Here is a 27,718-nt window from a genome sequence, read left to right as displayed (position 1 = left end):
ATACGCTTAGTTTAAGAGTAGGCTCTGAGGTCCACCCTATTTAGGTCCACTCATATTCTAGCCCTTGGCTGCATATCGAAAGTGACTATAATAATTAAATGAATCTAATAAAATAATGTGCGTGTTGAATATATAATAGATGTTTGTTGATAGGCGGTGCTTTTGTTGAAACCTCTTCTTGGTCGGTCGCAAATCTTTTTAAATGCATTAAAGGGCAGCGCATATCTTAGCCTTACCCTGGAGTTAGTTCACCCTCCGCCTATGGATTAGCCTAATGTAAAAATGCTTTACAATAAGATTTCATTAGTTAATGTGTTTACTAACAATAAGTAATTGTGAAAAATAATTGTACTTAATTTATCAATCACAGTTCAACATTTACTAATGCATTATTAACATCCAATTTTATTCTTGTTAACATTAGTTCATGCACCATGAATTAACAATAAACTATTTTTTAACTAACATGAATGAATACTGTAATAAATGTATTGCTCATTGTTTGTCCATGTTAGTAAATGCATCACCTAATACAATCTTAATGTAAAGTGTTACCCATAAAGCTATTAAATAATGCCTTTAAATAATACCAGCTAATTTCCTGATGTAGGCTATGTGTAAAGCTTATTTAGAGAGGAAGTTCCCAAATGTAGGGTGGGATGATGTTTTCTCCACTGTCTCGCAGTACTGAGAAGAAAAAGCAGTGTAAAGTAACTTACAGCCAACCTGGAAACTCCAAAAAGTCTTTTAAAGCTTCGTCATTTCTTCTGAGCTCATACTGCATGGGGTAAGACACGTCTATAGCCCACTGCTTTATGTAATGCTGTTTCTTTTCAGCACTTTTTAATGTAATCTTGTATTCCTTTTACTTTTAGTTAGCATGCATGCATATTTAAGCCTATATTTGTGGCTATATAACTTTCAACGAGCAGTTTTCTTTGCGGAAAATGCGTTATTGAGGATCAGAACTCATTTTTTCCATGTTTCTGTCTTGGAAAAACCCATAATGCTTTCACTTCGACTTTCGGGAAATATGACCGCTTAGACATGCGTTTTTTGTGATTCATATGCCGACGTCTGTCACGAAGGGATAAAGTGTTTGTCAGAAGCTCTAATGTTATCTGTGGACGAGCATTAATTTTATTTTATTTTTGTTTCTGTTGTCATTTTTTACAGAGTCTGTCAGACCGGACTGACAATAACAAAATGATCCTGTTGCCGCGAAAACCCGGCATGAACTTTTCCACGTTATACTTTCGATGGATTTTACTCTTTGCTGTTGGGATTTCAGGTAAGATTTCTCTTCCAGGTCGCTGTTTTCAATAATACATTAGTGTTCTACGTTAGCTGGGTTTTATTTGCTATCTGTATGTGGAAAATGTAGGCTACAACCTGAGTTGAGTGTGGTGATAGCGTATATGGCAAGCCGAATTAGCATTAAACATTAGCATTTCCAGCGTCATTCGTCGTAATAAATGTTTTATTTATGTTTTAAGACATTAGGAATATTCAGTTCGAGAGCTCATTAAATTGATTCTTTATAATTAGAAGGTATTTATTACAATAAATTAACAATTAGTAAACACTCCTTGTCATATTAACCAGTCTTGTCTACTTTGGATGCATACCCTACTGAAAAAAGCAGCTTAAACCAGCCTAAGATGGTTGGCTGGTTTTAGCTGGTTGACCAGCTTGGTTTTAGAGGGGTTTTGGCCACTTCCAGGCTGGTTTCCAGCCATTTCCAGCCTGGCTAAGCTGGTCAGGCTGGGAGATGACCAGCTAAAACCAGCTTGACCAGCTAAGAACAGGCAGGACATGGCTGGAAACCAGCCTGGAAGTGGCCCAAACCCCTCTAAAACCAGCCTGGTTGACCAGTTAAAACCAGCCAACCAACCTAGGCTGGTTTAGGCTGTTTTTTTTCAGTAGGGTACTTCACAGTGTTGGGAGTCATGTCTACTTCATTGACTCCCATTCTGTTTAAATACAAAGCTCTGCAATTTATTATTAACTAGTAAAGAGATGTAGGCTAGTATTTGAGCTTTAATTTTGGTGTCCATAAAAAAACTATTATATTTTATATTATAGTCTGAAAATAGCCCTATCAGTGTTATTTCAATGGCATTGTATTATATTATTAGATTTTGATGGACAAAATGAACACCCAATATTCTCTGATAAAGTTGTATGTATATATATATATATATATATATATATATATATATATATATATATATATATATATATATATATATATATATATATGCAAACATTCCAGTTATAATTAAATTCGGTTTTGACATCTTCAAATGAATTTTGTCATATAAGCCAGTCAAAGGGCATCCGCTGCGGTAAAACATGTGCTGGATAAGTTGGTGGTGCATTCCGCTGTAGGGACCTCAGATTAATGAAGGGACTAAGCCGAAAAGAAAATGAATGAATGAATATTAAGCAGTCATATGCCTTCATTGACTCCCATTCTGTTTAACTACAGAGCTCTGCAACTGAATATTTACTAGTAAAGAGATCCTATATTTCAGCTTTATTTTAGTGTCCTTAACAAAAACAAATCATATTACATGTCACTTTTCGCTAAAAATTCTTCATAATATCTATATTTCACTATAAAATAGTCTAATCAATGGTATTTCAATGTCATTGTAGTATGTTTTGATGGATAAAAATGAACACTCATTCCCAATATACTCTGATCAAGTTGTATATCGATTAATATTGATTTACTGTTGATATAACAAAATAAAAACATGACATTTTAAGGTATAATAAAGAGAAATAGGACAATTCCTGAAAGGATTTACACCTCAAATAATCACTGATCGCAGATTGACATTAATCCTATAACTATACACCATGTATATCAATACAGATATCAATGTCATTTTCAGTTAACTAGCTACTAGCAGGTTAAAAATAATTAAGAGATGAGCATTTTGCTGAGCTGCATGGTATCTAATTGCAATCAAAGAGTTCAAATACTATTGCAGAGCTCTATTATTAATTTTATTAGCAAAAAAACACATTAAACCTGCAGAGTTATTTATAATAACAGCTAGATTAGAGAGCTCTCTAGTTTACTAGGACTTATTAGTATTAAAAATCAATTTAAAAGCTTTCTAGTTAGAGTTCTTACTAAAAATATTTAGAGATCCATGTAAACTAATTTACTTCTATTTAATTGAACACTCCAGTTTAATTCTTTCTAGTAAAACAGCAATCATGGCAAATAAAGCTGGCAGTATTTTGCGCCAAAACAGCTTGCCATATCCCATTCATTAATTTTTCTTCAGCTTAGTTCCTATATTCATCAGGGGTCACCAAAGCGGAATGAACCGCCAACTTATCTAGCACATGTTTTACACAGCGGATGCCCTTCCAGCTGCAACACAGTACTGGGAAACATCCATAAACACTCATTCACACACATACACTACGGACAATTTAGTTTATTCAATTCCCCTATAGCGCATGTGTTTGGACAGTTGGGGAAACCAAACCGGAGCACCCGGAGGAAACCCACATCAACAATGGGAGAACATGCAAACTCCTTACAGAAACACCAACTGACCCAGCGACCTTCTTGCTGTTAGGCGACAGTGCTAACCACAGAGTCACCGTGTCGCCCTATTCCATACATTTTAACCACCAAATACTGTAGAATTAATCCTTTTAAATAGAAAACTGTACCATAATTATTTATTTTTAATTTATTTTCAAGAATATCTCCATTGTTTTCCACGTCGCATTTTCAAAACATTTTCCTATTTAGTGTATCTCATATGAAATACAGTAAATTATATTTTAGAATTTCACTAGCCATTGCACAATCCTAAACAAAGCTAATATCATGTTGACATTTCATTTTAAGTATGCAAACTATGTGCAGATGCATTTCAGTTCATAAAGTAACATTCCCCAGTCACAGCTTCAGTTTACCCACTAACCGCAAAAACACATTTTGCACTCCCCTCAGCTGCGGTTACTGAAACTTTCAACACTCCAGGTGAGAAAAAAGGCTTGCGATGGTCAGAGAGTGTGCTCATTTTACTTTGAACAGCATTTGAGAAGCTGAAATGTTTATGGTTTTCTAAACGGATGCTCACAAGGGGCTCTTACTGGATATAGCTATAACCACAGAAGATTTCCTGAGAACATTTGGTGCACGTAAAATGCACAGGATTATGGTTGAACTGATAATGAACCACTACTGAGGAGTGAAGATGTACTGTAGATGGATATATCGATGAACACAGCATGCGGAAATAATCTGTTTTCATTTTATTTTCATTCAGCTGCATTAAAATAGGAATATCTTTTATTTTGCAGTGGTTTAGATTGTTGTTTGTTTATTTATTTTTTATTTATTAGTTTGTTTCTTTGCAATTTAATTCAACTATTTTAATAAAAACACACAGTAACAATGCATCTTTTTTTGCACTTTCAGCCCTTTTTGTTTATTGGTGTATAAATAAAAGTTGTTTTATATGGAAGGAGGGAGTTTTTGGTAACAATACAATGGTTTGTTCATAAAAAAAATTAAACTAAATCATAAAAAAATGTTTTTTGATGTCGATTATGAGGCACATAACATTGCTGAATGCCTCCCTTAATTGTAAGTCACTTCAGACAAAAGTATCTGCTAAATGTAAATAATAATAATAATAATAACTATTTTACTATGACCTTTTATGTGAAGCAGCTTTGACACAATCTACATTGTAAGAGCGCTATACAAATAAAGGTGAATTGAATTGAATTGAATAATAATTAATTGTATATTATTTTGTTGAACTCATCCATTCACAATAAAGGTGCAGTAGGTGATGGTCTTCAGAAATGTTTTGTTGTGCTGGCTGAAAGTCTCTTCACATTCCAATAGTACTGATTAAAGTAAATGATCTAAATGTATTTATATTCTGGGTAAGGCATTAGACTAAAAATGTTCATCCAATTAAATATTGTCGGGCCGACATTTCCCATAATTCTGATAAGTAGCCCAAACTGTGTCAGCAAATGCAGATTTGTACAACGGCGCATCTCTGTTCACGCAGATCCGCCAACTTCATTTGTGCCTGCATGCGCGCTGCGTATTTATGTGCAAACGAGACAGTCGCGGTAAAATCAAATCTTGAATCAAAACTTTTTCAAACCCTGAATGAATATTGTAGTTTTGCACGCTGGAGGAAAGACGACACCATGGCTGAAGTATTTCTGTTAGACAGGTCATGTTCTGTGTTAAAACTCTTTTAGTCACTCAAAGCTGATGTAGATTGTGTTGTTATGAATGGGTTATATGCACAGAAGTGTTGTTCAGCCACTGAAATCTTGTGAAAGATTGATGTGACTATTTTCAGTGTCATAAGGACCTTTTACAGCATCCATAATGTCGATTTTAACAACAATTTAACGACAAAACATCAGTAAACAGCGCTATTCCACCTAGCCTGCTTTACTGAGCTGAAGGTGCTTTTATATTCACATTGGGTCATTTCTGAACAATGACAGTCTGTGATGCGCTCTCTATATTGTTTACTGCTACTCTGAATATTCGCTCTGAAATAGCATGTAAGTATGGCTTAGTAATAAGTGTAATTCCTGCACGTCACCGGTAAACCACTAACTACATTTCTAACTGGCAAATGACATTAATTAGTGGGTTGTCAGCTGTCGTGTCGTGGTGCGCGCATTCGTGATTTCAGGAGGACTGCAAGGGAGGGTTGTTGCTAGATCGGATATGGCTACAGGCGGAGGTTAATGTGAATTATTTATATTATATTTTAAATTTCGCATTTATTGTATTTTAGTAACGTCTAAACCCAACCGTCACAGTAATGGAAAAACAGTAGTTGTACCGAGTATTATTTATGCTATCTATTAAATTACCCAATAAATTGTATTAATACAATATAATACAAAAATATGTATTTTAATACCCTACCCTCATCCCAACCCTAAACTCAACCGTCACAGTGCTGTAAAAATATTAATTATTTTATACAGTGTCATAAAAAATGCTTTTATATTGATGAGCAATACACTTCCGGCCGGCCGTGTATCCGATCTAGCCTTTATCGCAGGGGAGGGACTGTGTTTTAAAGATAGCATGCTAACCGGTTAGCATTTTGGCAGATCACCTACTGCACCTTTAATTAAACTTCAAATAATTTAATTCAACAGATGCTATACAAAAAAAAAAATCCACCAATCAGAGAGTTGCAGTGCAACAAATGAAAACTTGAGCTCCGCCCACTCCCTTGATTTTCATTCATTCATTTTCTTTTCAGCTTAGTCCCTTTATTAATCTGGGGTCACCACAGCAGAATAACCGCCAACTTATCCAGCATGTTTTCATGCAGTGGATGCCCTTCCAGCCACAACCCATCACTAGGAAACATCCATACACACTCATTCACACACTCACACTATGGACAATTTAGCCTACCCAATTCACCTGTACCGCATGTCTTTAGACTGTGGGGGAAACCGGAGCACCCGGAGGAAACCCACGCGAACATGCACACTCCACACAGAAATGCCAACTGACCCAGCCGAGGCTCGAACCAGCAACCTTCTTGCTCGACAGCACTACCTACTGTGCCACTGTGTCGACAACTCCCTTGATTTATCTCAAATAATGTCTCCCTAGGCTCTCAAAATACTGAAATATTTGTATATATGTTATACTACAAGGTGCTACAATAGTATGCCAGTAAAACTATTATATATTTATACAAAAACCAATTGCAATGCAGTGTGGGAAACGGATTTGAAAATAATAGTTGTGTCAAAAATCACAGTGCTCCCTCAAATAGTGCACTATTTAGGGGCATAGGGGCGGATACAGCTATACTTTAAAATGAAGTACTGTAATCAGTGTAAAACTGGCCTATATGGACTGTGCTGTGTTATTCAAGTGTTGTCATTAGTGTACTGTTACTTGTAAACGGTAAAGTACAGAAATAATACATCCATGATTTTAATCTCTTCTCATGCACTCAATAAATGTTTCCTAATAAACTGATTTATTTTCTTTTTTTGTCCTCTTCAAGGGAGTAAGATGCACACCACACATCGCAGTACATACACATTTGTAGCTGGTCTTGCTTTTAACCTTCAGTGCAATAGAGACAGTCAGCATGTGATAGTGAGCTGGACTCGTGTTCCCAATCAGAGCTTGGAAAATACCACTGGTATAAATATTAAAGACAACACACTGTGGTTTCTGCCTGCTGACCTCACCCATCAAGGATCCTACTCCTGTTTTAGCAGGTAACAAGGCAATGCACGGTTTATTTTGATTTCATTTTGACTCGTGCATGCTAAATGCTGATTTTTTTTTATTATGTTACATTGCATGAAACAATGCAATCAGTCTGGGCAAAATTCAGGAATTATAGGAAGAGGGTTTAATGCATAATGATGTTAACATGCATTTAAAACATATTCATAAACTTTATATATAATTTGTATTAGTGTTGTCTTGTAAAGCACAATATAACACATCACACAGTGTCATTAATAATTGTAAACACATACGTATATATTCATTGTTACTTCTGTAAACAAGCTGTTTCAGCTTTCTTCAGTGCGTTTGACAAATTCAGGTAGTTGTGATACATATTTTGTGATAATCACAGTACAGTATATCAAGTTTTTACGTTCTTTTGTTTTTTTTGTCACTCTATCAAGCATTTCTTTCCAACTTATGCTGTTTTTTGTATTTTATATTTCAGAAAAGGCAATGATACCTGGGAAACAATATTTGAAGTCTCAGTTAGCAATCAAACATGTCGCCACTGGAACAGAAAAGATGAATTAACCAGCACAAAGGAACTTGAGTGTTTTCTTCCTCATATCTTTAAGATAGACCCTCAAGCTCAAGTGACCTGGCGAAAGGTAAACCCTGATGCACATGTAACCAGCAAATCATGTCACATTCACAAACTAGTTAAATACTGTTGTAAATGTGTGGTGAGTTGACAACTATGTTTTGTCAAATGCCTTCTCAATGCTTTTCCACATATTTCTTTTCATGACTTGTGTAGTGTAGATGTTGGTTAGCCATCTGACCAATCAGAGCTGAGTAGATCCATCTAACCAATCAGAGCAGAGTAGAGCCATCGGACCAATCAGAGCAGAGTATAGTCATCTGACCAACCTGAGTAGAGTAAAGCCATCTGGACAATCAGAGCAGAGGAGGGCCATCTGTCAATTCAAAGCACATAGTCATCTGACCAATCAGAGCAGAGTAGATCCATCTAACCAATCAGAGCAGAAAAAAACATCTGGCCAATCGTGGCATACAAAACATCAAACTGATAAGGGTAGAGGAAGGCCATCTGACCAATCTGAGCCAAGTAAATCCATCTGTCCAATTGGAGCAGAGTAAAGCCTTCTGGCTAAACATAACAGAGGAGGCAATCTGGCCAATTGGAACAGAGTAAAGCCATCTGGCGAATCTGAAAAGAGGAGAGCCATCTGACCAATCATAACAGAGGAGGCAATCTGGCCAATCGGAACAGAGTAAAGCCATCTGGCCAATCTGAGCAGAGGATAGCCATCTGACCAATCATAACAGAGGAGGCAATCTGGCCAATCGGAACAGAGTAAAGCCATCTGGCCAATCTGAGCAGAGGATAGCCATCTGACCAATCAGAGCAAAGGAGAGTCATCTGACCAATCTGAGCAGAATAAAGCCATCGGACCAATCAGAGCAGAGGAGGGCCATCTGTCAATTCAGAGCACATAGTCGTCTGACCAATCAGAGCAGAGTAGAGCCATCTAACCAATAAGAGCAGAAAAAAACATCTGGCCAATCATGGCATACAAAACATCAAACTGATAAAGGTAGAGGAAGGTCATCTGACCAATCTGAGCCAAGTAAATCCATCTGTCCAATTGGAGCAGAGTATAGCCTTCTGGCTAAACATAACAGAGGAGGCAATCTGGCCAATCGGAACAGAGTAAAGCCATCTGACCAATCATAACAGAGGAGGCAATCTGGCTAATCAGAACAGAGTAAAGCCATCTGGCCAATCTGAAAAGAGGAGAGCCATCTGACCAATCATAACAGAGGAGTCAATCTGGCCAATCGGAACAGAGTAAAGCAATCTGGCCAATCTGGGCAGAGGATAGCCATCTGACCAATCAGAGCAGAGGAGAGTCATCTGACCAATCTGAGCAGAGTAAAGCCATCGGACCAATCAGAGCAGAGGAGGGCCATCTGTCAATTCAGAGCACATAGTCGTCTGACCAATCAGAGCAGAAAAAACATCTGGCCAATCGTGGCATACAAAACATCAAACTGATAAGGGTAGAGGAAGGTCATCTGTCCAATCAGAGCAGAGTAAAGCCATCTGACCACTATTATACAATGACTTGCCTAATTACCCTAACTTAACCTAATTACCCTGGTTATGCCTTTAAATGTCACTTTAAGCTGAATACTAGTGTCTTGAAGAATATCTAGTCAAATATTTTGCACTGTCATCATGGAAAATATATCAGTTATTAGAAATGATTAGTTGTTGAAAAAAGAATCTTCTCTCTGTTAAACAGAACTTGGAATTAACTATAAAACAATTAAAATTTATTTATTAATTAATAATTAATTGATTAATTGAATTGAGCTAAAATAACCTTGGTTCACGTGTCAGTGTGGTTTGCTCTGTCAGCCTTGCTTTTGTCTGTACATGCTCATTGTAATGTCTTATGTTCATCTGATCTCTCTTTATTCTCTCTCTCTATAGAACTGTCAGCCATTAAATATGTCTAACAGTAAGGTTCTGCTGGTGGACAGATCTACAGAGATGATTGGACTGCTCACCTGCTTCGTCAACTTTACATTTGAAGGGCAAAACTATCTCTCTGCCCAGACTACAGAAGTCTACATGGGGTCTACAGTTGACGGTAAATTATGAATCAAAACTCAAGCTGCTGTCTCTCAATTCCTACACACTCAGACATAAAGGTACACAATCTGTCAATGGGGCAGGGTTTGTTCCTAACAGGTCTGTTCAGGTGCATATTACTAGCTAAAAAGTACAAATGTGTACCTCTTAGTACCACAGAGATACAAACGTTAACCTTATACACAAAAAATTACTTTTGCTGCTTGTTCTAACTACTTATTTAAAATGAGTTGAAACAACACAATTTTAAAGTTGCATTTGGGACAACTTAATTGTTTTATGTTCAATTTACCTTAATTTGACAACTTAATTGATTTGTGTTGGGACTGCATGAAGGTAATTTTCTGGAACCCAGTATTTTATAGTGTAGGTACTAATGTCCACCTGTATGGTACAAATGTGTACCTTTTTGTAAAGGTACCACCACAGTGGCAGATTTTAGACTTTTATTTCTGAGTGTTTTTATATAGTACATATAACTAAACAATTCTCTAAAGGTTTTCATGCACACGTTTGCTTTGTATATATTATTATTATTAGCTGATTAGTTCAAATGAGCAACAAAATCTTTGTAATAGACTTTCTATCAGGAACATTTTCTGCCTTAGCGTGCTGCCTACATAGGGAGCTCAAAAAATTGTAGAGCAGACAAGAGCGCTTGATTGATTTTTTTTTTAAAGACATATGTATAAAGTATTTTCATTCTTTCATTTATTTTCTTCTCGGCTTAGTCCCTTTAATAATCTGGGGTCGCCACAGCGGAATGAACTGCCAACTCATCCAGCATTTGTTTTATGCAGCGGATGCCCTTCCAGCTGCAACCCATCACTGGGAAACACATACACACTTATTCACACACACATACACTACGAACAATTTAGCTTACCCAATTAACCTGTACCACATGACTGTGGGGGAAACCGGAGCACCCGGAGGAAACTCACGCGAACGCAGGGAGAACATGCACACTCCACACAGAAACGCCAACTGACCCAGCCAAAGCTCAAACCAGCGACCTTCTTGCTGTGAGGCGACAGTACTACCACTGCATTGCGCCACTGCATTGCCTATGAAGTATTTTATTTCACTTAATTTTAAATTTTCTCTTCTACAAACATGAAGATCTGTAAGTAATACCATGTTTTAAAGTAAGATGAAAGCACTGAGGATATATTAACTAAATTTTAAGAAAGCTAACTGTAGTTTAAAGACCCCATATTACGCATTAAAAGGGTCATATTTTGGTTTTGGGGGTCTCCAACAACAGGCTGATATGCGTGCAAGGTCGAAAAACACTTTCATTGTCTTATAATCTGCATTAATTTTACCTAATTATCTCAGCGATTCCCATATGATTCGTTCAGCGATTCATTTGTTCCTAAACCCCTCCTTAGCACGATGCTAATCTACAGTGATTGGTCAGTTGACCCAGTCTGTTGCGATTGGTCGACTGCGTTCAGCGTGTGACAGAGAGAAATGCCCACTATGGCTAATCATCATTGTTGAAGTAGTCAGAGTGCAGAGTGTATGTGTGAACCCAATGCAGGAGTGCATTAAAGCGACACCACCAAATTACTCTGTTCTTACCCATAAGTAAAAACAGTGACACACATTCAGTATTAATACACACAGCGACAAAATTTAACTATTTTGAAACCTGACCACCACACGTCTGTATGAACAGCTGACGGTGGCCATAGCAATGACAAACGGCAGAGAGTTGTGAGCTCACAAACGCATTTAAATCTGTAAACAAAGCGGCACTCGGCACGTTTTCAGCGTGGCTTTAGACACGATATGAGAATATAAAGAGTTAACACAGCACAAGTGGTTACAAGTAACAAAACACAATTAAATACAGAATTTGTAAGCTAGAGAAAACAAGGAGCGGATGCCCTTCCAGCTGCAACCCATCACTGGGAAACATTCATACACTCTCATTCACACACACACACTACTACAATTTAGCCTTCCCAATTCACCTAAACCGCATGTCTTTGGACTTGTGGGGGAAACCGGAGCACCCGGAGGAAACCCACGCGAACACGGGGAGAACATGCAAACTCCACAAAGAAACGCCAACCGACCCAGCCAAGGCTCAAACCAGTGACTTTCTTGCTGTGAGGCGAACGTGCTGTGTACATTTTGAACAAATATAACATTTTCTTTAAATTTTTTCATAACAGACTAGTTTAAGGTTTCAGATGTATAAACTAAAACCATTTTGTCATGCAAAAAAATTTTAATAAAACGTTCAAATAAAAAGTTGATAATATTAAAATTAAATCAAATCAAATACAAAACACCTTATATTTATTGCATTGTAGTGAGCTAAATTACAGTTTATCACTATAAAGCCTGTCCTGTTGGGGTTGTAATAAAATAAATACCCCAATAATGGATGGCACGGTGGCTCAGTGGTTAGCACTGTCGTCTCACAGCAAGAAGGTCGCTGGTTCAAGTTCCGGCTGGGCCAGTTGGCATTTCTGTGTGGAGCTTGCATGTTCTCCCCGTGTTGGCGTGGATTTCCTCCGGGTGCTCCGGTTTCCCCCACAGTCCAAACACATGCACATGTTTCCCAGTACTGGGTTGCGGCTGAAAGGTGTAAAAAACATATGCTGGAAAAGAAAAAAGAAAATGAGGAAAGAAATTGAATGAAGCAATGAACCTAATAATCCAATCATCCTGTTGGACCAGTGGATGGTGGTACAGAGCTGAAATGAAATGAAGTGTGTTTCTGTGGTCTGATGGATGATGTGATAAATGTGTGTTGTGTTAACAGTGGTGACACCACCAAAAATGATCTACCCGAAGCCAAGCCAAACACACAGAGTAACACTTGGTGAGTGAAGACGATACTGTTTTAACACCCACTGTGTCATTGAACCCCTGTGTGGCAGTCTGTGGGGATTAGTGTTAGTTCCTGTACTATAGAACAAGTGATATTTACCTTCCTGTAAAATTTGTATTGTTTTTTAAAATGTTCCCTAAGTCTTGTTTAACAGAGCAGGAATATTCATTCACAGTATTTCCATGTCACCACAGGTCAAAGATACGAGATAAACTGCAAAGCTCTAGTTGGGATGAACGATGATAACGACACAGATTTATACTGGTTTACTGACTCTGATTCTCCTGGGCTGAACCTCGACACGGGTACATTCACAAGGTACATTTATCCTCATATGTAGATGTTAAAAGTATTAATGAATATATGGCTTTTTTTATTATTTGTCCTCTTGTCTAATAATGATTATTTTTCTAATATTTTCCAAGTAGGGATGCTCATTTCGGTTAATTTTGACAACCGACAACCTTATGCAGCTAAACTTATACATATACATATACATACATATACAATATGTATATGTATACAAACTTATACATATACATACATATATATATATATATATATATATATATATATATATATATATATATATATATATATATATATATACATATATATATATATATATATACATATATATATATATATATATATATATATATATATATATATATATATATATATATATATATATATATATATGTATATATGTATATATGTATTATATAAATATATAAAAACATATTGCACTTTTAAGCTAACTAACCTCATTCAGTGATTCCCAAAGTGAGAGTTAGGACCCCAGGATAATGATGGGGGTCGCTTGGTGATTTTCTAAAATCCCTTCATTTTAATTCAATTCAATTTTCATTGAAATTCAATTCATATTCAATTTTAATTGAATTGAATTGAACATTTTAATTCATTTGATTAAACTAGAATTACCATAATTTATCTATAACCTACAGAAGTAAAGTATAGTAGTTACATTAAAAAAAACAACATGCTGGTTCTTTAAAGACCTTTGACAAGTTGTGGCACCCCTTTTTAGATTATTTGCTGGATGGCTCTCTTGATTCTTAAGCTGAGAAATAATATATGAATATATTTTTATTATTTATTACTTATTAATTATGTTTATTTAGTTTTTTCAATGGGGAGTGACTGTATAAGCTGTTGAGGGAGGGAAGTGTTTTATTTGGGGTAGTGTTAACAATAACATGGAAGGAAAACTATCAAATGAATGTTGTAATAGATATTGCATGTAGAAAACCTGATAAAAGAAATTTGAAATAAAAAAAACAACATGCTAATTTGTTTTCTCCATTGGATTGCAACCCCTGGGTATCATTACATTGGATAAAAGACACAGCATTATTGTCAGATGCAGCAGATTGATTTCATGGCACCAGGTTTAACTTTCTGACACCTTTATGGCACTCTTGTACATTAAAAATAAATACAGATCACATCTGAACATGGCGGATGATCTCAGAGTGACGTTCTCCAAAATTAAACAAAGAATAGACTTGGGTCTATTGGAATGTGTGCACCATTGCGAGCAAGGTATATTTATAACCACCTCAGAGGAGACTGGGGGTAACGAGTCACTGGCATTGTTATTTTGGGGGTCGTGGGCTGAAAAGTTAACCTGCCCTGACCTAATTAACCTAGTTAAGCCTCTTAATGTCACTTTAAGCTGAATGCTAGTACCTTGAAAAATAATAGTGAAATATTAAATAAGAAATCAGTTATTAGAAATGAGTTATTAAAACTATATAAATTTGCTATAAATTTTAGGTTAGTTTTAGTTCGCTTCATTAATAGTTCTGTTAGTTTTAGTTTAGCTTTTATTTTGTCAACACGTTTCTGTTTATTTTTTAATAGATTTAGTTTTAAAGAAGTGTTTCTCAACCACGTTCCTGGAGGACCACCAGCACTGCATATTTTTCATGTCTCCTTAACCAAACACACCAGATTCAGATCATCAGCTCATTAGCAGAGACTGACAGACCTGTATTGGGTGTGACAAAGGAAACATCTAAAACATGTAGTGCTGGTGGTCTTCAAGAAACGTGGTTGAGAAACACTGTTTTAGAGTATTTAGAGATTCACTCCACAGAATGAATGTTTATTAATTTTAAAAATGATGATTATTTTTGCTAATAAGGGTGGCATGGTGGCTCAGTGGTTAGCACTGTCGCCTTACAGTGAGAAAGCCGCTGGTTCGAGTCAACTTTCGATAGCGTTACTTTACTAAGATGTTTATTTAAAGGTCTAGTTTTTACTAAAAATAATTTTCTTTACTTAACCTTAAATCAGTCCACACTGTGAAAATATAATGACAAAATGTCAAGACAAGTATTTTTTTGACTTATCTTAATAAGTTAATCAGGTTTCAACTCAATTTTTTAAGTTTTACAAATGTTATCTTAATGTTTGTAGTCAGTTTGAGTGATGTACTGTAAGTTGAGATGACTAGAAACATTTATTTAATTCAACTAAAACATTTAAGGCAGCAAGAATTTTTTACAATGCATAGAGTCAATAATGTAGCTTCTCCATGTGTTTGCTTGTTTGTTTTCAGATTTAAGGAAGGTGATCAGGAATACCTGCTGTCTGTTTTATTAATCTCAGAAGTCACAGCTGAACATTTAAACATCAACTTCACCTGTAAGGTTGAGCACCCGGCGGGATCAGATTCAGGAAGGGTTGTGCTTATTCTAGGTCAGCTCTGGTTAATCTCCAACGTTATCTTTATGTAATGTAAGTTCACGAGGAGCACATGCAGATGTTTTGTCAAGGCTAATTCATCATTAGCTTTGTTTCCATTCTAAGATGCGAATTAAACTTATGTTTAAAATTGTAATATCGCATAAAACATTTGTTATAAAGCAGCGTTTCCATCCAATGAGAAACAAACGAGAGCAAAACCATCACTTTCAGATAAACTGGGGCCAGATATCAGACAGAGAAATGTAGTTTAGTGCATTGGGAGAAACCACTGTGGTGTTTTTTCTTCTCTAATAAATGAGTTGAGCCTCAGAAGATGAAGAGGAAACTCAATGAAAACAATGCGGTGGCTTTTGGAGAGGCGTGTGATGCTCTTTAGTAGTGCACACAGATGCTCAAGACATTTCTGGAGGGAATAATAATAGTATTGAACCACTGTGATGACGGACTTTAGGCATTTTAGAATGAGCAAAACAACATTTCAGATGTTTTACAATGTGCTGGAAACACTGCAATGTCCATCATATCATCACATCATGTGTTTAAACTAAATCACATCACTTCACTGATGCACATGCTGGAATTTATTCAGCAAATGGGTTTCTGTTGTAGTTTATGCAAATATTTTTAATGGATAAAAAGTTTGTCCTACTCCGAAATATGCATACATTTTTTATAAATTTTTATTTAATAAATATATGCATGTCTTGACCTTTCCATTGAGCTTTTTTATGCAATATTTCAGAAAAAACACATAAAAACCAGAGGATGGAAACACTGCTATTGACAATCATTCTATTATCCATTCAGCACAAGACCAAAACCTTATAATTAACCAAGCATGTGCTACCTCTTCATTATCTCTCAAGTTTAAAGGAGACCTATTATGCCCCTTTTTCATGATGTAAAACAAATCTCTGGTGTCCCTAGAGTGTGTATCGGAAGCTTCAGCTCAAAATACCACACAGATAAAGTTTTACAACTCAGAAACTGACCCCTTTTAGGCTTTGATCCTAATTGTGGTGCACTTTGGTGACTGCCGCTTTTAATGAGATCGTGCTCTTTTCAGAAGCCTGCGCATCAGCATAGTGGCAGATTCAAAACAGGACTAACGTTATCAGTGTGAAACAGGTCAAATGTGTCAGTCTATGGAGACTCCTGTCGCTGTTCATTTGTGCTTCATCTAAATCTCCACATCTATAATCCTCTTAGTCTATGCTGAGATTATCTTCAGCAGCTCAAACACTCTAATGGCTAATGGACAGACGGCTGCTTCTCACTTAGGGCTGTTTATGCTAATGAGGGAGACATAGTCACTAGTGGGCGGGGCTTTCCCCCTCTGATGACACATACAAAGAGAGAATGTCAATCAAAGTGTTTCCGCAGACTGTTTTTATCAATTATTACCATTAGAGGCTGGATATATTCACACACTGCTGACACACATCTGTGCTTAAACCCCTTATAAAAGTGATTTTGGCATAATAGGTCCCCTTTAAATCCAATTTCTACTTTTTTAAAACCTTTGCTCACCAAATACACATATTCTTGATTCTGTGTGAAGTGAGTGCTGGTGTTGTCTGATCTGCTGTGTCTGTGTTTTGTCCTCAGCCAGTCAGACTGAACGTTATTATTGGGTCGGTGTGGGTCTGGTGGCTCTGCTCATCCTGCTGCTCGCTCTGCTGTTTCTCTGCAGGGTTGATCTGGTTCTGGCCTACAGGAGTGTTTGCTCACGTTCTGTCGCATGCAGTGGTATGTCAGATTATTGTTTTCGGTAGATATGCTCTGGAGTAGCCTGAGCTTAATGAAGGCACAGCAAAAAACTTTAATCTAAATTTTCACACTAACAGAATTAATTATTTGTTTTATACATAAAGTTTGAACATTAAGAAGAGTACTTCATATCTTATGTAATTTTTTAACTCAAGTAAATTATAATCATAATCAATAATAACTATGTACAATAAGTCATAATTATTCGCCCTCCTATGATTTTTGTTTTCTTTTTCAAATATTTCCCAAATGATGATTAACAGAGCAAGGCATTTTTCACAGTATTTCCTATAATATTTTTTCTTCTGGAGAAAGTTTTATATGTTTTATTTCAGCTAGAATAAAAGCAGTTTGTAATTTTTTTAAACCATTTTAGTTCAATATTATTAGCCCCCTTAAGCAATATTAGTTTTTGATTGTCTCCAGAACAAACCCCTGTTATACAATGACTTGCCTAATTACCCTAACCTGCCTAATTAACCTAGTTAAGCCTTTAAATGTCACTTTAAGCTGAATACTAGTATCTTGACAAATATCTAGTCAAGTATTATGTGCTGTCATCATGGTGAAGATAAAAGAAATCAGCTATTAGAAATGACTTATTAAAACTCTTGGACCCCATTATACACCCTGCGCAGTAATGTGTAAGACGTGTTTGGCGCGATTTGTTGCTATTTTCAGACCAGTGCAACAGTAATTTTCACGTTTTGCTCCACATTGTTTAAATATCAGATCCATTTGCGTCACTTTGTGGACTCATGGGTGTGCTGGTCGATAAAGGAGGTGTGTTAAGGCGAATTGGTGCGTTGCTATTTTGAGGAACTGAAATAGACCAACAGCACCATTGACCAACTAAAAGCTGCTCTAAAGTCCAGCGCAGAGCGTGTTAGTTATGCATCCGCAGGTCCAAACGCTTACACATTGCTTAATACACACAGGTTGTACAGAAATACACAAATATCTTTACAGATGAAAACAAATAAAGGATTAAAATGTTACAAAAATGATTATTTTGTACATAAATATAAAAACCACTGCCTCCATGCCTTCACCTCGGGGGGCTTTTTCAGTTTATTCATGATAATCTGCATTTGTTTAATATTATTATTATTATCAGTATTATTTATTATGTGCATATTTATATTTGTTTTAATAAAACAAGCTTAGATTTGTCCACCTGTGGGGTTTTTGGAGACATCTGCATCACCATATGGAGCATAAGAACAGGACGTGTGTTTAGATATAACTCAGTTTATTGACCACACTTCATTATTATTGTTCATTTATTTCCTTTGCAGGAAATTAGAGCTGAATTTAGAAATAGTTTTGACACAAATCTTTGTGCTTAACAAACTAAATTAAATATTTAGGCTAATGGATGACCTCAGTGGAGTGAGTTTCCACCGTTTCCTAACTCATCCAAAGTAAAGGAGTAAAGAGTGAAAGTAAAGTGAAAGTAAAGAGGCTGAATGGAGGAGGCTCGTTCTTTATCCTCGTGCTGCAGATGCTCTGTTTAACTTACAAAGTCCGCTATGAAAATAGCAAATGTGTCATGGCGTTACACACCTGACTCTTAAAGGGAATGTGAGATGAGACTCTGATTGGTTTAATGCACGTTATGCTAAAAACACACCCAGAACTCATTAAGAGAATAAGCACAGCCCTGTTAGACCATCATCCGGGGCGCAGAGCGTATTTTTCATCCTTAAAATAGCAAAAGGGGATTCGCCTGTTAATGCTTTTGTGCCATTCGCTTAGATCGTTAACATTTATTGAAAAAATCTTCTTTCCATTAAACAGAAATTGGATTAAAAAAAATACAGGCTGGCTAATAATTCAGGAGGGCTAATAATTCAGGAGGGCTAATAATTCTGACTTCAACTGTATATATATTATATATCATTGGTTGCATGAGATTTAGGTTTACTCTGTCAGAAGATACCATTAATAATAACTTTATATTTAAACACAATTTTTTAATTACTTTTCATTTTAAACATGACTTGAACACAATCTCTTTATCTCTAGTATAAAAAATACTATAGAAAGATTGTTTAATAACTCATTAATAAAATACTAATAGTCTTAAGATAAGTTTGCAGAACATGTTAAAAATCTTAATTTTCTCTCTTGTGATTTAAGGTACAGCATGTTGCCTGGATTTAATTCATATTTGTAATTGAACTGCTGACAAAATCACATTGATTAATAAAGTGTACTATTAAATGTATGTTTACTATGTAGTCAAACCTGATTCCTAGAGCTCTGCACAGTTTTGCTTCAACCCTAATCAAACACAGCTGATGCAACTAATTAAGGTGACTACTAGAGACTATTAAGCAGGTGTGAGTTGGAGGTGGTTTGAGCTAAACTATGCAGAGCTGCGGCCCTCCATTAATTGAGTTTAAAGCTGCGGTCACACTGCACTTTTCATCCCCATTCCCTTCCATTCATATGCATGCGAATGCGTCAGACCGGAAACGCAAGCTCATGCTACAAGTTTCGCAGTTCACTGCGGTGTTCAAGCTCAAGCTTGGTGAACTCTGACCTGCGAAATCACATCAGGTGACTGCGTGAGACCAATCGAAGATCAAAACATGACCTCTCTGTACAGAATTTTAAATTCTGGACCAATCGCTTGCTTTTTTAAATGTCTAATAATCTTGTTTAATCCTGCCCCTTTTCGTAGCGCCGTACGACACAATTTCGCATGCTCAAACTTGAGTGTGACCGCAGCATAAGTCCATGGATGTAGATGAATAATGTAGATTAACACATACACCTAATACAAAAATACACTTCATTGAACATGTCCACATACAGTAGACATAATCTATACACTATATAACTGCAGGTTAACTATGTTTATAATTACTTTAACTGTTAAAACCCATTAGTTACTAGTTAATTAAAGTTATTAGTAACTAGTAAAGTTATGGTTACTAATAACCTTAAGGTTTCCAAATTTGATTGTAATGGAATAATGTGCACCTTTTGTAGAGCAATCATTTTCGTATAAAGCGCTATACAAATAAACTTGAATTGAATTAATTGCATGAATTGTGTTTATTGTAAATCAGTTTATCAATAAAGCACTGTCATGATTTGTGATGCAATAATAAATGTGCTGTATATAATATTGCAGTGTTGTGTTTTGTTGTATTGTGCATGCGTGTTGAATGCTGTGGTCTCAGACGGGAAGTGGTACGATGCGTATGTGAGTTCTCTGAATGTGGATCCGCTCAGCTCTTCTTCTGCTATGACCTTTGCTCTGCACTTCCTTCCCTCTGTGCTTGAAGAACTCTACGGTTACAGACTCTTCATCAGTGGACGCGACGAACTTCCTGGGGAAGGTAAACCTCCTGTCACTTGATCAACACACAATTCAAAGGCTGTCTGGTACACATTTAATATACAGTTGAAGTCAGAATTAGTAGCCCTCCTGTATATTTTATTCCCAAATTTCTGTTTAACGGAGAGAAGATTTATTTTCAACACATTTCTAATCATAACTCCTTTCTAATAACTGATTTATTTTATCTTTGCCATGATGACAGTAAATAATATTTGACTAGATATTCTTCAGGATACTAGTATTCAGGTTAAAGTGACATTTAAAGGCTTAACTAGGTTAATTAGGCAAGTCGTTGTATAACAGTGGTTTGTTCTGTAGACCAGTGTTTTCCAACCCTGTTCCTGGAGGCACACCAACAGTACATATTTTGGATGTTCTCCCTTTTCTGACCCATTAACTTCAGGTGTTGGAGTCTCTTCTGATGTTATAATGAGTTGATTCAGGTGTGTTTGATTAGGGAGAGGTTGAAAATGTGGACTGTTGGTGTGCCTTCAGGAACAGGGTTGGGAAACACTGCTGTAGACAATCTAAAATAGATATTGCTTAAGGGGGTAAAAATATTGACCTTAAAATGGTTTTAAGAAAGTTAAAAACTGATTTTATTCTGATAATAGTATTATAATAATTCTAACTTTAACTGAAGATAGATTTGAGGGCATAATTATTAGCCCTACTGTGAAATATTAGTTGTTTTTCAATATTAAACTGTCCAAATTCATGGAAATGTTTAAAGAAATGGAACAAAATCTTTATATAATTTAAATAATAGTTTAAATAAATGTTAAAAAAATGTATGCTGATTAAAATAAAATAAATATTGTTGTTGATGTTTTTTAATTGTTGACGATGTACCTATTTTTTTAAAAACTATGAATAAAATGCATGGAAATTTAAACATAAATCTTATGTGAAAAATTTGAATATAATTTTAATAATTTTACTAAAATGTAAAAAAAAATACATTTAAATAAATGTTTTGTTGATGTTGTCTAAATGCAAAAGATGTTTCTATTTTTTTTAATGAATGAATAAAATTAAGTTTATGTTAAACTGTCCAAATGCATGGATTTTTTAAAATATAAATCTTAGGTAAAAAATTGCTTATAATTTTAATAAAATGTAAAAAAAAAATGCATTCAGCTAAAATTAAATGAATGTTGTTTTTGTTGATATTGTTTTAATGCTGAAGATGTGCCCTTTTTGAATATATAAATAAAATTAAGTTTATGTTAAACTGTCCAAATGCATGGATTTTTTAAATGTAAATCTTAGGTAAACAATTGCATTTAATTTTAATAAAATGTAAAAAAAAAATGCATTTAGCTTAAATTAAATAAATGTTTTTTTGTTGATGTTGTTTAAATGCTTAAGTTGTGCCCTTTTTACTATATGAATAAAATAAAAAGTTAATGTTAAACTGTCCAAATGCATTTTAGAAATATACATTTTAGACAAATCTTATGTACAAAATTTGAATATAATTTAAATAATTGTAATAATAAAACAATACATTTAAATAAAATAAAAGTTGTTTTTGTTGATGTTGTTTAAAGGCTCAAGATGTACCCATTTTAATATATAAATAAAATTAAGTTAATGTTAAACTGTCCAAATGCATTTTAGAAATATACATTTTAGATGAATCTTATGTAAAAAATGTGAATATAATTTAATTAATTGTAATAATAAAAAAAATACATTTAAAAAAAATAAAAGTTGTTTTTGTTGATGTTGTTTAAATGCTGAAGATGTGCCCATTTTTAATGTATGAATAACATAAGGTTAGTTTATGTTAAACTGTCCAATTTTAAACATAAATCTCATGCAAAATAATCTGAATATATTACAGGGTGTCTGCGGAGTCTAAAAAAGTATTAAGAGTTGATAAATCAATTTAGAGAAATTTAAGGGCCTTAAAGTATTAAAAAGTCTTAAATGCTATCTTACAAGGTATTACATTGTGTATCATTTTTGATTATACAGTGTATAGTTGTATGCTAAAGTGAATAGTGGGATCCTGTGCAGTTTAAGAAATCGATAAAACAGATTTGACTCTGTTTTGTTTACTGCATTAAACAAGGCAACACTGGTATTTCTGCTGTTCTATAGGCGCCCCCTGCTGGATTAGCGTTTTAATTCACTATATGAAAGATGTTTTAGTTCAGGATTAGTTTCTTACGATCAGTATTTAGTACGTATACTGTAAGTTAAATGTCGCCAAAGTTACTGGATGAAATCTTAAGTGGTGATGAGGTCTTAAATGTATGAAAAGAGTCTTAAAAAGGATTGCATTTCACTTTCTGATTCCTGTATATACCCTGAAATGATAATTTAAATATAAGTTTTTAAAAAAAATAATAAATGCTTGCTCAATTTAAGACATTTGAATAAAATAAAATCAATTACAATCGCTAATTTTAGATCTACATTCTTTTGGAGTGTACACTGTACCGCAATCACACTAACAAACAGTCATTTAACACAAATGACTCTTTATTTTTCAGCTATTCAAGATGTAGTGTCTGACAGGATGAGCCGGAGCAGAAGACTGATCATTATCCTTACATCTCAAAGCTGTTCATCACCTCAGAATCATGCATCAGGTAAAGCCCTGGATTCAGAGTGTAAAGACTCTTATGAAGAGTTACGAGCAGCTTACGAGCAGCGTGTGGGGCTGTATGATGCTCTCGTGAAACAGGGACTAAAAGTCATCCTGGTGCAGGTGGAGGATGGTGTTGAAGAGCATCTGCTGCCCCGAATCTTTAAAGTACATCAGCCGAACCCAAGGAATCCTCAACTGGAGAGAAAACGCCAGAGAACGAGCGAACAGAAGGTTCTGGAAACACATGCGCTACCGAATGCCTGCATGTCGGAGACGGAAAGGCACTGATAGCATGGTGCTTTAAACATTCAGATCCAAAAACAGGTTTTTAATGGGGTCGTGAACTACCTCAGTTTTTAAATTTTTGTTCTGTGAGGTCAGCTTATAAGATCGGTACATCAGAAAACGTCATAATTTAGAAGTAATAGACTATTTTCTTTGCTGTTTTTGCCAGCAAAGTGGGCGTGGCCAATTGCAGACTTTGAAGTAAATGCCCACTGTGCTTATTGGCTGACAGTTTTGCATATTAACAGAGCTAAACAGGCAGTGCAGTAGAATTGGGTGTGGGCCTTCAGTGGAGGCGGAGCCTATGCACTATTACATCATACAGCAGCAACTTCCCAGAACCTGTGGTTTTGTCAGACAGCCTTTAATATAAGCTGATTTTTGAGGAACGGCAAAGTGTTGAGTTCTGAAACTTACAGGATGTTTTTATAGTACTGTCAGCTCTTATATGACCGAAAAACTAAGGAAAATTTGTTTGTTCAGTTCATGACCCCTTTAACATATACCATTTTATTTGCATCTTGATTTAAAGGGGTCATGAACTACCTGTTTTTTTTATTGTACTTTTCTTTAAGGCTCACTTATGATGTTATTAGGATTCTTACACAAAAAAAATCCTAATTTAGAAGTAATTGAATTTTCTTTGCTGTTTTTGACCCTCATCTGAATGCTCTGTTTAAGTGGGCGTGGCCAATTGTACACTCTGAAGTAAAAACCCACTGCTCTGATTGGCAGTGCTGTAGAAGTGGGTGTGGATCTTATGTGGAGGCGGAGCTTATCCTCCCTATTGCATCATAGAGCAGAACATTCCAGAATCTATGGTTGGTCAGACAGCCTACAATATAAGATGATTTTAGAGGAACGGCAATCTGTTGAGTTCTGAAACCTACTGGATGTTTTTATAGTACTGTAAGCTCTAATATGACAGAAAAATTAAGGAAAATTTGTTTGTTCAGTTGATGACCCCTTTAACATATACCATTTTATTTGCATCTTGATTTAAAGGGGTCATGAACTACCTCAGTTTTGATTGTACTTTTCTTTAAGGCTCACTTATGATGTTATTAGGATTCTTACACAAAAAAAATCCTAATTTAGAAGTAATTGAATTTTCTTTGCTGTTTTTGACCCTCATACGAATGCTCTGTTTAAGTGGGCGTGGCCAATTGTAGACTCTGAAGTAAAAACCCACTGCTCTGATTGGCTGATGGTTATGCATATTAAACAGGGCTAAACAGGCAGTGCTGTAGAAGTGGGTGTGGATCTTATGTGGAGGCGGAGCTTATCCTCCCTATTACATCATAGAGCAGAACATTCCAGAATCTATGGTTTTGTCAGACAGCCTACAATATAAGATGATTTTAGAGGAATGGCAAAGTGTTGAATTCTGAAACTTACTGGATGTTTTTACATTACTGTCAGCTCTAATATGACAAATTATTAAGGAAAATTCGATTTCTCAGTTCATGACCCCTTTAACTCCATGCCATTTTATTTGTATCTTGATTTGAAAGGGGTCATGAACTACCTCAGATTTTTTTTTACTTTTCTTTTAGGCTCATCTATGATGTTATCAGGATTCTCACACAAAAAATAATAATTTAGAAGTAATTGACTAATTTCTCTCCTGTTTTTAACCCTCATTTGAATGCTCTGTTTGTGTGGGCGTGGCCAATTGTACACTCTGAAGTAAACACCCTCTGCTCTAATTGGCTGACAGATTTGCATATTAACAGAGCTAAACAAGTAGTGTAGTGGAAGTGGGTGTGGTCTTAGGTGGAGCCTATCCATTATTACATCAGAGCAGAACATTTCAGACCCTGTGTTTCTCTCAGACAGCCTTTAATATAAGCTGATTTTAGAGCAACCACAGAGTGTTGACTTCTGAAACTTACAAGATGTTTTTATAGTACTATGAGTTCTTATATATCAATTGAATTTTGATTGCTCAATTCATGTCCTCTTACAGTAAATGTGAATACAAGAAAGACCTACACTGGAAAATTGATATGTGGAGAAGGTTTGATTTTGCACATTGGAAGTTTGTTTCAATTTATGAAAAGTGAAAGGTGATGCAAGATGCAATAATACTGATGCTATTTATTTGTATGGTGTGTATATATAGATGTCTATTTAAATTGAAATTTTATTATTCGTGAAAGGAATTAAAAATAGGCAGAAAAGGGGATTCAAGCTGCAACAATACAGATAATTTAATGTATATTTTTACTTGAACATGGGAATTTCTATTTTTAATGCGGTTTCCATTTTAAATTGGGAATTTTGTGTTTAGATTTGTTTACATTTATTTGAGCAGCAGCTCTGTTATTGTTGCTTTTTTCTTTTTTCTTATTAATTATTTATAGAAAACAACAGAAAATAAACAATGCAATAAAAATGACTGATTTATTTTGTAAATAAAATATATATCAATTCTTATTTGTGCATTTAAAATATTGAAAAAAAAATAGTTTTACACCTTTAAGTTGAAAAATACACCTTTAAGTATTTCATTTCTAAGTAATTCTTTTTTTTAGCTTTCGATTTCCTTCAGCTTAGTCCCTTTATTCATCAGGGGTCGCCACAGCGGAATGAACCGCCAACTATTCCAGCATATGTTTTACACAGCGGATGCCCTTCCAGCTGCAACCAAGTACTGGGAAACACCCATATACACACACACTCTTACACTATGGCCAATTCAGTTCATCAATTCCCCCATAGCACATGTGTTTGGACAGTGGGGGAGACCGGAGCACCCGGAGGAAAGCCACGCCAACACGGGGAGAACATGCAAACTCCACACAGGAATGTTAACTGGGCCAGCTGGGACTCGAACCAGCGACCTTCTTGCTGTGAGGCCACAGTGCTAACCACTGAGCCACTGTGTCGCCCTAGCCTATATTCATTCATTTTCTTTTCAGCTTAGTCCCTTTATTAATCAGGGGTCGCCACAGTGGAATGAACCACCAACTTATCCAGCATATGTTTTACGCAGCGGATGCCCTTCCAGCTGCAACCTATCACTGGAAAACACCCATACACTCTCATTCACACACATACACTACGGATATTTTAGCTCACCCAATTCACCTATATTACATGTGTTTGGACTGTGGGGGAAACCGGAGCACCCGAAGGAAACCCACGCCAACACGGGGAGAACATGCAAACCCCACACAGAAATGTCTACTGGGCCTTTTGCTGTGAGGCCACAGTGTGACACCACTGAGCCACCGTGTCGCCCTAGCCTATATTTATATAATACTTTATTCCAAACCAAACTAAAAGAAATAAGACTTTCTACAGAGGAAAAATATCAAGAATAAATAAATATTAGCAAATACTGTAAAAAAAAGGATTTCTTGTTCTGTAAAACATCGTTTCGGAAATATTTGAGAAAGAACAAAATTTTCTAATAAGTTTATTGCAGAAACCCAGAGCGTGTGAACGCATCACAGTGATTGTCATCGTCTTACAGAGGGGTTTTCCACTGGTGTCACGAGTGTGAACAACACTGCTGGCATTTCTTCGCTGAACATTTCACCTCTTCTAGACAGAAAACAGGAAGCTCTTGCTCAGTTTGTGGCTCGTTTGTCAGCAGATTTCAGATCTTGCTTAATTTCCACATGAATTCATGAGTTCGACCCAAAATATTTCTCACTATTTACTCACGCTCAAGCGCTTCTTTTTTTTAAAAATTGTTTTTATTTGTGATTTCTTTCTAAGTTTTAACCAGTGGTGGAAAGAGTACTGAAAATCATACTCAAGTACAAGTGCCATTACTTGCCTAAAAATGGTATGCAAGTAGAGTAAAAGTATCAGTTGTAAATATTACGTAAAGGATGAACAAAAAGTAGATCTTTCAAAAGTACTCAAGAGTAGTGAGTATTACGCTTTAAAAGCTGATGCATTTACATGTCATTTGTGGATGTGTGTAAACGTAACATTCTGTAGTGCATTTAGTTATTGCCCAGCAGGCACTCAACGTCATTGTTAGGTTAGATTTAGGTTGTGATGTCAGGTGACCAAAACTCAATGTCTAGCCAGTGTCTAAAGACAATATTATTTTGACGTCCAATAATGCCATCAAATGACGTTGATATTTGGTTGATTTTAGGTTGTTAGAAAGTGACCAAAATCCAACTTCGAGCCAACATCTTAAACCAACGTCATATTGATGTCAAATACTG

At 35.7% G+C, this 27,718-nt stretch overlaps 1 protein-coding gene across 1 annotated transcript; it reads left to right on the top strand.

Moving 5' to 3' along the window:
* The first annotated feature begins 590 nt into the window (after positions 1-590).
* On the top strand, positions 591-25,843 carry LOC130235383 (interleukin-1 receptor type 1). The gene is given in 12 exon segments (XM_056465958.1): positions 591-787; positions 1,177-1,291; positions 7,065-7,284; positions 7,749-7,911; positions 9,765-9,924; positions 12,709-12,768; positions 12,972-13,095; positions 15,365-15,504; positions 17,122-17,262; positions 20,478-20,636; positions 23,143-23,390; positions 23,392-25,843. Coding segments are annotated over 11 exon segments (1,653 nt in total). The 5' UTR covers positions 591-787; positions 1,177-1,206; the 3' UTR covers positions 23,545-25,843.
* The last annotated feature ends 1,875 nt before the right edge of the window (positions 25,844-27,718 follow it).

Source organism: Danio aesculapii, chromosome 9, assembly GCF_903798145.1.
Source record: "Danio aesculapii chromosome 9, fDanAes4.1, whole genome shotgun sequence".
Lineage (NCBI taxonomy): Eukaryota > Metazoa > Chordata > Actinopteri > Cypriniformes > Danionidae > Danio > Danio aesculapii.
This window is presented reverse-complemented; position numbering and strand designations above follow the sequence as displayed.